This window comes from Micropterus dolomieu, linkage group LG22 (assembly GCF_021292245.1).
Source record: "Micropterus dolomieu isolate WLL.071019.BEF.003 ecotype Adirondacks linkage group LG22, ASM2129224v1, whole genome shotgun sequence".
Lineage (NCBI taxonomy): Eukaryota > Metazoa > Chordata > Actinopteri > Centrarchiformes > Centrarchidae > Micropterus > Micropterus dolomieu.
In genome coordinates, this window is record NC_060171.1 from 20,775,602 (window position 1) to 20,785,440 (window position 9,839).

General features: G+C 42.8%; 1 protein-coding gene across 1 annotated transcript in view; it reads right to left on the reverse strand.

Annotated features, from left to right (window-relative positions):
• Positions 1-1,178: 1,178 nt before the first annotated feature.
• Positions 1,179-9,839, reverse strand: part of polr3b (polymerase (RNA) III (DNA directed) polypeptide B) — a 24,975-nt gene continuing 16,314 nt past the window's right edge. Inside the window, exons 20-28 of the mRNA XM_046038186.1 lie at positions 8,207-8,416; positions 7,927-8,085; positions 7,705-7,822; positions 7,369-7,511; positions 4,903-5,006; positions 3,604-3,770; positions 2,525-2,638; positions 2,206-2,379; positions 1,179-1,549 (exon numbers count right to left, since the gene is read on the reverse strand). Coding sequence (XP_045894142.1) covers positions 1,420-1,549; positions 2,206-2,379; positions 2,525-2,638; positions 3,604-3,770; positions 4,903-5,006; positions 7,369-7,511; positions 7,705-7,822; positions 7,927-8,085; positions 8,207-8,416 — 1,319 coding nt within the window. The 3' untranslated portion in view covers positions 1,179-1,419. The remainder of the gene's footprint in view (positions 1,550-2,205; positions 2,380-2,524; positions 2,639-3,603; positions 3,771-4,902; positions 5,007-7,368; positions 7,512-7,704; positions 7,823-7,926; positions 8,086-8,206; positions 8,417-9,839) is intronic.

The window sequence follows — 9,839 nt, forward strand, 5'->3', positions numbered from 1 at the left end:
CCAACCTTCCTGGATGAGAAATGTCAAATAGTTGACATAGATTACTGGTGACTTCAACATCTGTTATTTATCAGAGAGCTAAAGATAACGGGATTCAGGCAACTTGTGAATCATCCCACTCACCTGGAAGATTGTTTGCTTGATCACATCTACGCCAATAAGACACACACAAAAAAGCCCTTTATGATGCATCTGGAAGTTTATATGATGCCTAAGGAGTGTAACATGTTTAGCTGCAACCAGTTCATCGGTCCACAAACCTGTGCCCATCTTAAAGCAACCACAACTTTTTAGCTAAAATCTGCCATGGAGGTCAAGTGTTCTCGAGGGTGTGCTTGTGTGGATGCATGCCACTGCTGAGAATTCGCACTAGTTTAAATATTCAGAGAGGTTGATTTCTATTCTTTTTATTAAAAAGAGAAGAACATAATTTGTATTTTTACTCTGTTGTTGTTATTGTCACTCCTGTTGTGATGGTGATGGAGTGTCCCATCATTCTCCCACACATTTATCTTGTCATGATGTCATGTTTGCTTTCTGTTTGATTTCTGTGGCTGAATTTATAACAAAGTAACTTGTGAATGAAGCGCTGTTCAGCAGCTAAATGTCAAATCTCAAGTTGTGGAGCTATCAGACGCATTACTTTGAGTTTGTCCTCAGCTGTATTATCACCCAATGGTAGAGGGGCTGACAGGACATGTAGAGGCAGGGAAAAGACAAAGGACAACAAATGTCCATGAACCAGGGACATCACACCTGGATGCCCCGACAGTAAGATCACTGACAAAAAATATAGCTCAAGTTTCAGGTTTTGAAAATCAGTTGCTGCCAGAAGGAAAACATTTAACAGCCAAGTAAAATACTTGTTTTTGCTTTGAAATTCATTCACCAAAACCATAAAGAATAAAGCCAAGGATTTGTGGCGCTAAGAAAAAAAGAAAAAGGATAAACACTGCAGACATGGGCTGCTGCTATTTGGTCCTTGTTGATTGAGTCATTTCAATTTTATTTATATTGTGCCAATTCCTATCTTGTTGCACTTTTCATACTCTTGGTAATATTGACAGATCAAATGTTGTACTTAGATATGAGGGCATTTTTCAAGTACCTATTTTAATATTTGTAATTAAACAGGAATTGCTTTAAGTAATCCAATAGTAGCACAAACAGCAGCTGACTGAAATAATCATTTTGTGTTTATTATGTACACATACAAAAGGGCAAAACGGTGAGAAAGTATCAACATAAATGAGAAACTTCACATTGTTTTGGTTTGTTAACGTCAACAAAAATGTCAAAACACTTGTTTTTCCTCTCATTTCTCTCTGCTGTATATTTTATAAATGAACACTTCATACTTTGTAAATTATATCTCTAACTCTAAACCTTTCACTCACACAGACTGTGTTTCTGTCTCTGTCACTCGTTGTAGCGTGACAGTTTGAGTCGGGGGATGATGTTCATGGACTGCAGTTCTTGGAACAGCAGCTTGCAGGCATACGGGATACGCAGGGAGGAAACGTGGCAGGAAGACTTACAGTAGTGACACCTGAAAGATAAAAAAACAGAATCAGACTGGAAACAAACCAGAGGAAACATAAATTGTACGTCAGACGGATCTGAGGACTTGAAAAGGTCCTCATGTTGCATGCCACTTTGAGGAAATGAAGTAGACACATGTGACCTGAATGAAATCAATTACATTGAATAATTCAGGGGTTTTTTGGGAGGGGGGGGGGGGCAGCTCATTTACCACACAATTAGATCTGTCTTAATATTGAAACTGCAAATTCTTCATTTACTGTTTAGCTTCACATTGTGTTGAACAAGGACCAGAGTTTCAGCCCGAACATGCAGACTCAGTAGCCAATGAGAGTGAGAGTTACAGTGCGGTGCTGTAATAAGGGTCACCTATGAAGATTTTCACTTTTTAAGAAAGGTGATATGCAAATGACCAATCTTGCTAACATAAACAGACGATGCTACATACAGTTGCTTTTTTTTTTTTTTTCCCCTCAGTACACATTAATGTACACTAGATTTTGTGAGTGACTGTCAAAAGCTCTCATGTCCATTGTCCCAGGTGTGTCATGCAATGCCTTTTAAAATCTTTAGCGTGTATGAGCAGCAACTACAACTTACTGAACAGGTTAGCCTGTTCCCAAAGGAGCAACTTTGTCGACAGAAGAGTTACTACCAACTTACCACCCAGAGTATCCCAACAGGCCGCACTGTCCGCACACGTCCACCTCAAAGGCGTCACTGGAGATCATGAGGCGCTCTAGCAGTAACATGCTTGCCCCGTAGCCGATCAGACAGTCGCGCTCCATCTCGCCCAGACGTAGACCTCCATCTCTGGAGCGGCCCTCTGTAGGCTGCCTGGTGGCGGCACAGACGCATTCAGGAGATACAAACAGTTGACACAGAGGTAATTAGATTGTTACCTCACCTGTTCAGTGTCTCAGCAGTGTTTGCCGAGACACTTGTTATTTCTATGTAATTGCAACAAGAGCATTGATTTTACCTGGTGAGAACAGCTCTGGGGCCTCGGGCTCTGGCGTGCATTTTGTCGAGGACCATGTGCTTTAGTTTCTGATAATATACCGGTCCAAAGTAGATATAAGCCTCAAGAGGTTCCCTGAGGAAAATACAGCAGTCAAATACATCCATAAAGATCTAGTCAACAATAAGTACAAAAATCAAACATTTGCTAGTTACTTCTCACATATGATGGCTGCTTCTCTGTTTTCTATGGTATATAATCAAAGTTGCGTCTTGTGGTAATGTGGGAGAGAGCGAGGGCTGCACTAAAAACACTTGATGCTGAAAACATCATGATGACGATGGTGCTTTCAGGTGTCTCTGGGAATCTCAGACATCCTACATTTGACAGCTGGCTGACAAGATGCTATTCTTTTATAAGCTAGTTGTTAGAAATTCAAAACCGAAAAACAGTAAGGCTTGAACTGTAGTCCTACGAAACAAACAAGCTGATCGATTGATCCCGGTATAATTTTTAATTTCTTGCACAATTCAGCATCCAACTCTTAAGATTCAGATTAGGGCTGCAGCTAACGATGATTTTAGTAATTGAGTATTCTACAGATTATTTCATCGATTCATCAAGTAATCGTATAAGAAGTACTTTTAGTAGGCGGCGGCGACAGCTTGAAATAATCCAATACTTTGGACACTTTCTTCTTTGTCCTTCGCTATTTTCTCTCTTTTCCTCCACTTTCCAAACAGCGCCATCATAATCACATTGTGTTCACTTGATCACGGCGTAAGTGCGATGTGCGACAGTAATAAATGTCCGTGCGAAACAGTGCGCTTTATAGGTAAAAGTATTATCCTTTTTAGTAACTGAATTAATAGATAACTTGTTTGTCCTTCCTCAGTCAGCCATTGTTATGAGAAAAGGGTTCAATATGTTGCTGTAAGCTAGTTTTATGTCTACACCAGCGTAAAGAAAGAAATAAACAATGAAATTAAAATTAAAATTAAGACAAGCTATAATTATGGTACACTTTGGAAAATATTGAGCAGTGCTGTGATGTATATAAGAGTTGTGTTTAATGGGTTGAAACATGATCTCTTTATTACCCAGTGATTCCTGAGGTGACGTAGTCTTTGCCCTGGTAGTTGTATCCGTAACGGATAAGATCCTCACATACATCCTTCACTTTGCTGCCTCCGAAAGCCGTACCGTAGTGAAACCGTCCGTCCAGGACCCCTGCCTTCCCAGCCAGCAGTTCAATCAACTTTCCCACCTGACACAATAAAACACAACACAAATGTAACAATGGCTCCGTTCACACCATAAATCTTTTGTGATTTACACTCATTGCTGGCTTCAAATGTTGATATTGTGGGTAAGATTAGATTACACATGTACCCCTTCGGGGTGGGACCAGCAGTCTAAGGATGACTGATTTCAACAATTCCAAACCCAGAGGACCCCTGACCCCATCACATAAAAGGAAACACCTACTCTCATTTCACTCTCAGGCCACAGAAACATCCTCCCGAGCCAAACATTTCTGAGTCTTTTCCATGACAACCACAGACAGCAAACACACTGGCACTGACAACTTCAGCAGTAAAGATCACTTAAGTTTTTACAGTGCAAGGGACAAAAAGGAGGGAGAAACGGGGCCAAGTTTCACGTCATTCGCATTCAGCACCATCCTACAGTTCAGATGTACTGTGCATGTTTGATAAAACTTCCACACTCTGCTATGGGGCGGTGGCTTCCCTGGCAGCCGTCTCCGCAGCAACAAATATCTGTTTGTGAACAGCAAGACTGCTGCTTAGCGGCATCAATGGACGTGTGCTCTGGAAGCCAATGATAACCCAGAGAGGAGAGGAGCAGGGATAATGAGGGTTTTGTCTCAGAAGAGCCGACACAAACTTATGAAGAGCGATGGTCAACACAGACGCTGAACTCGCAGCCAAAGATCACAAAAACAACTGTCTACAGGTTTTGGATTAGGCGTCAAATTACCAAATTTTCATCAAAAACAAATGTCGTTTTGACCTACCTGACACATATTACACAGAATTTTAGAGCTGAAATGATCAGACCATTAATTAATAAAATCGACAGAAAACTAATCTGGTTACTACTTTGATAATTGACTAATCATTTGAGTGACTTTTTAAACAAAAATGAAGAACATTCACTGCTTTACTTTGTCATAAACGATATTAAACCAAATATCTTTGGATTTTGGACAAAATAAAGCCATGTGAATACATCACCTTGGGCTGTGGGAAAGTAAGAAAATGGCATTTTACACTCTTTTCTGACATTTTGTAAACAAAACAATGAAATGATTTATTGAGAAAATTCTCTGTAGCACCACAAATTATGTTTTTCCCCACAGTTGAGGAGAGTCGTACCGTCATTCTGGAGGGATATCCGTGAGGGTTCATGATAATATCTGGACAGATGCCTGTGTCACAGAACGGCATGTCCTCCTGTGGAACGATAAGGCCACAAACACCTGACACACACACACACACACACAAAAAAAGAACTGAGGTAAGTAAATGCACACATCTCAAGTCCAAGTATCCAAGTAAGTACAACTACTACTTTTAAGTTATTTATCTTTAATTATTATAATGTCCATTAAGTAATCAAAAATTTGACGAAAATCTTGTGGATATTTAATTGATTGTTTAGGTCATTTATCAAGCAACTCTTTGCTGGTTTCAGCTTCTCACATATGAGCATTAGACGCGTTTCTCTATTAATCATCATTGCAAATCTAATATATTTTCATTTTGGACTGTTGGTTGGACAAAACAAGCACTTTGAAGACGTCACCTTGGGTTCCCAGAACATGTGATATTTAATTACATTTTACAGACTCATCTAAAAAATAACCAAAAGATTAAAGTAAGGAAACTAATTGTCAGTTGCAGCCCTATCATCAATTTCTAGCAAAAAGTGCACACTAACCTAACTGACCTTACAGTTCTGTCTAAAACAACTTCTAGTAAAACTTCTTGTTGTGTATTGCTGGGAGGTGGTGTGGACCTCTGGCTGAGCGTGACATTTCCATACTCATGTGGACAGACAGGGTCGTCTTTTGATTCACATGACATGGGGGACAAGCATCCTGGGTAGCCAGGAGTTTAAGAGAGAGTGCAAATGTTTGCTGAGGGGCCGAAGCACTCCTCCCTGGCCAGGGTAAACAGATTGTAGGCCCATTTGCAAATGAAAAAAAAAGAGAAAGAGGAGAGAAGAGAAGGAGAGCAGGAAGTGCAGAGAGGTGCTTAGCTTGACAGGGAGACCGGGATTACACATCCATGACTTTCAGTTCAACTCAAAGGAAGTGGAGGGGGATCAACTGGAGAGGAGAAACTGAATCCGTGCACGTGGGAAAAATTCACTATTAGCAGACGAGTCGCCGACACAGCGGACTGTTGATGCCTTACAGGATGCACTAACAGGATGCAGACTGGGAACAAGTGCAGCGATTTACTGGAAAGTCATCCAACAGCAGGAAGAAGGTGAAAAGAAAAGAGAGAAAAGGCCAGTGGAAAAAAGAGGTAAAAGGGGAAAATAAAAACAAAGAGAAGGCAGTCAAAAAAAAGTCTAAATATCGGGGTAAAAGCAGGAAGAAAGACCAAAGAGAGGGAGGACAGAAAGTGGAAAATGGAGGAAAATATGTGTGAGTGAGTGAGTGAGTGAGTGAGTGAGTGAGTGAGTGAGTGAGTGAGTGAGAGAGAGAGAGAGAGAGAGACACTAGTTCCCATAGCAGACATCCTTGGTGTTGTTTGTTTTGTGTGAAAGTGAATGATAAAAGAGGCATGAAATCAGCAGAGAAAGGCAAGACAACAGCAAGGGTCCAGAGCCCTCCATCACAGCTCATACAGCTCCATGCTGGCGGTTCGCACAATGGGCCCCTACTGCTGACAACCCCTCCACCTCCTCCCCTATCTCCACAGCTGTGTGTGTGTGTGTGTGTGTGTGTGTGTGTGTGTGTGTGTGTGTGTGTGTGTGTGTGTGTGTGTGTCTGTGTGTGTCTGTGTGTGTGTGTGTGTGTTTGTGACCGGTAAATAATTAACTTATTCTGCTCTGCTGACCAGGACTTATGAGACTAGTCATGAGTAGCTGGGAAACCTATTGCTGCAGTTAAATTCACTTCTAATAAAATGATGAAACCTTGACTTAGGATTTAGTTCTGTTTAAAAATATTTGTAAAAAAAAAAGTTTCACAAGAATTTTTATTTATTTTTTTTTAAGTAGCACCTCAACGGGACTCCAAAGAGCTCTGATTAAAAACTAGCCCATTCATCAGTTGCACATCTGGGACCACATCTCCTCCAGCTAACCCCCCGGCGACCCCTCTCTCTTCGTCACCATCTGAGACAGAAGACATTGTCCCACCCTGAGCTGACCGCCCAGTGGCCACCGTGTTAATGAGGAGAGTAAATTATGCATGGCGCCAGTTAGCTTTTTGATTAAAACATCATACAAGCCCTCTATAGGGGAGGTGCTGCAAAACAATGGAGGTTGTAAACGCTTTTTCCCCAGTAGCAGCAGAATACTGCTGGGGTGTAATAAATTTGCATAGTCTGGCACAGGACAAAGAGCCAATTAATTGAAAAGAGCTCTTGAAAGATGAGGACAGGGGGGCAGTGACAGCGCAACAGCCACTGGGACGTGACTCAACAAATGCTCCGGCACAGAGACGACCAAAATGTTTCTTTTTACAATCTTTCATGACAGGTTCAAATTGGGGGCTCCAAGTTCTGAATATTAATGCAATGCTCTGTAATGTGCACATTTAGGTTTGAGCTTAACAAGCTGTCTTTTATAGAGAGAAAACGGTTTGACCATCCTGAGGCTGGCACCTTTCTGTCCGTGCCGACTGCTGAATTTATCTCCTATCTCTGGTCTCCTGGTCTGCCTCAGGAGGATCTTGATGAGGAAAGCATCTTCAGCGTTGGATGAGATCATGACCTTCTCGATGTACGAGTCAGTTGAGCCCTTGTAGCTGCAGGAAGAAAATGGGAGAATAGCTAATGTGAGTTTCTTCACATCAGCACTGGCAAGCATTCTAAATGATGAGCCGTGTTTACATACAGACGTTGAACAGGTGGATCCACAGCGAGGCAACACAAGCTGAGGTCACAGTGAACATGTTGGGGTGGGGGGGTGGGGTGGGTGTGCAACTGAAGTGCTCTCACCTGATGGGCACGTCTCTGTACTGGGGCTGGCCTGGCTGGGTACTGCCCTCCAGTGGTGTTTGGGTAACAGTTGGCATGGACTTGTTCACCAACACCTGCTTATTCTCCACTCTCTCACCTGGGTATTATTAATGAGATAGTGAGTCACATTTATTGGTGCGGTAGAGTCTGGTAAAGAGCAGCAAGGCACGCAGGGTCTCCTCCAGTCCTGCTGGTACTCACCAGGGCAGCATATGCCATCAGCATCCAGGATGCTGTGCCTCCAGATGGGCTTTCGTGTGGCAGCATCCAGCATGGGCCCCATCACTTTGTCAAAGGTCTGGTTGGTGTAACGCCGCAGTGTGCACTTGGCGTTTTTATAGACGAGGCAGCGGCCAAATCCTGGAGGGAAACCACAAATAGGTTTAATAGAAGGCTTTAAAAAAAAAAATGTTTTGATAAAAATGCTATTAAACCAAGTGACAACATGCTCACTTTTCATTTTCAGATAAACAGCTCTTACCTCGGTCAAGTGAGGCCTTGTTGAGGACTAGGGCGTCCTCAATGTCGTAGCCGCTGTAGCTCATCACGGCCACAGTGGCGTTCTGTCCAGCAGGCAGCTTCTCAAAGTCAATCATCTCGATGGTTTTTGTTTTGACCATGGGCCTCTGAGGGTACGTCAGCAGGTACATCAGAGTGTCAATACGATTCCTCTGGTTGTAGCCAATCGTACCTGGAGAGAGAACACGTGGAGAGCAGATCAATGACTCCTGCAGTGTATAGAGAATTTACTTCTTTAAACACACAACGTGTTTAACTCTATAAATCAATTATTAGCACGTTATAGGCGTTAAACCCTCCTGCTGGGTGGGTCGGGGCTGGGCCCAGTTAGCACCATCTCAGGGCAGCGGAGTGGAGGAACGGGGTAAGTTGGGGCATAAAGCCTGACCTCCCTGGAAGCCTTGACATTTGTCAGATACTATTACTTCACAATCAGGCAACAAGCACAGTCTGTGATAATAGGCCCGAGCCACACAAGCAGATTTGCACATGTATGGGGCTGTCCACACAAAACAGACAAGGCAGAGGATATTGGGCCAAATATAGTTCCAGTCTGTGTTTTTGTAATAATGTGTGTGTGGGGGGGGGGGGGGGCTTACGAATGTTAGCAGGGCCGTTTGGGGAAGTTTTGGTTACCAAGGAGCTGCGGGTGTGCACTCCGTGGTCTTTCGCAGCTGAGCACACTGACCCTGTGAGCACAGCCAGAGCAGACACAATGAATTGCTAATGACACTCTGGTTGACTGGCAGGGAAAGGGCCTCCATATACACAGAGCACAATAGAGAACCTACGCAAGCGCCCCATGTTTGATGTCCATGCGCATACACACACAGTGACACGCACACATAAGAAAAACACTCAATCACACATATTCTGACAAGAAGTAGCGCAGGAGCAGAGTTTTGGGGGAGTCGAACCAGCAGGCTGCTTGTATCTATAGTGTTTGTTATTCCAATGTTCTTTTGTGTGATTTAAATTGTGCAAATAAAACTCTAAACTAGCAGATTTAGGGGGCTTAAGAATAGAGCTGATGCAAGATTAAATTACTGTCAGAGTCTGTGTTTGTTTGTATGCATGCGCAGAACTAAACGCCGCAGCTGTGCGGAGGATGTTTGAAAAAGGATTTGACATCCTGACCTGCCTGCTGACTGAAGCTACCTGCTCAGCTGAGTCTTACCCATGGCCTGCTTGCCCATAGCACACTGGTATGTGTTCCTGGGCGACTGGTTGTGGTGGGGGTAGGGAATGAGGCCAGCACACACCCCGAGCAGCGTGAAGGGCTCGATCTCCAAGTGTGTTGTGTCTCTACAGAAATAAAAAAATAAAAGAGGCAGTGACACCAGAGTGTTGAATGGCATCTACAAATCACTTTTTTCTAAATATGTCAGGTGAATCAGGTGCCACTCACTTATTAATCATGTGTTCATAAAGGGCGATCTGACAGTCATTCTCCTCATTGACATCCAGGTACTCCACCAGGCCTTCGTGCAGAAAGTCTTCAAAGGTTCTGGCGTCAAGAAAAGAGCGTTTCAGAAAAGATACATTGTAAATGACATGTTATATATAAAATATATTTTTTAATTTTTATATATATA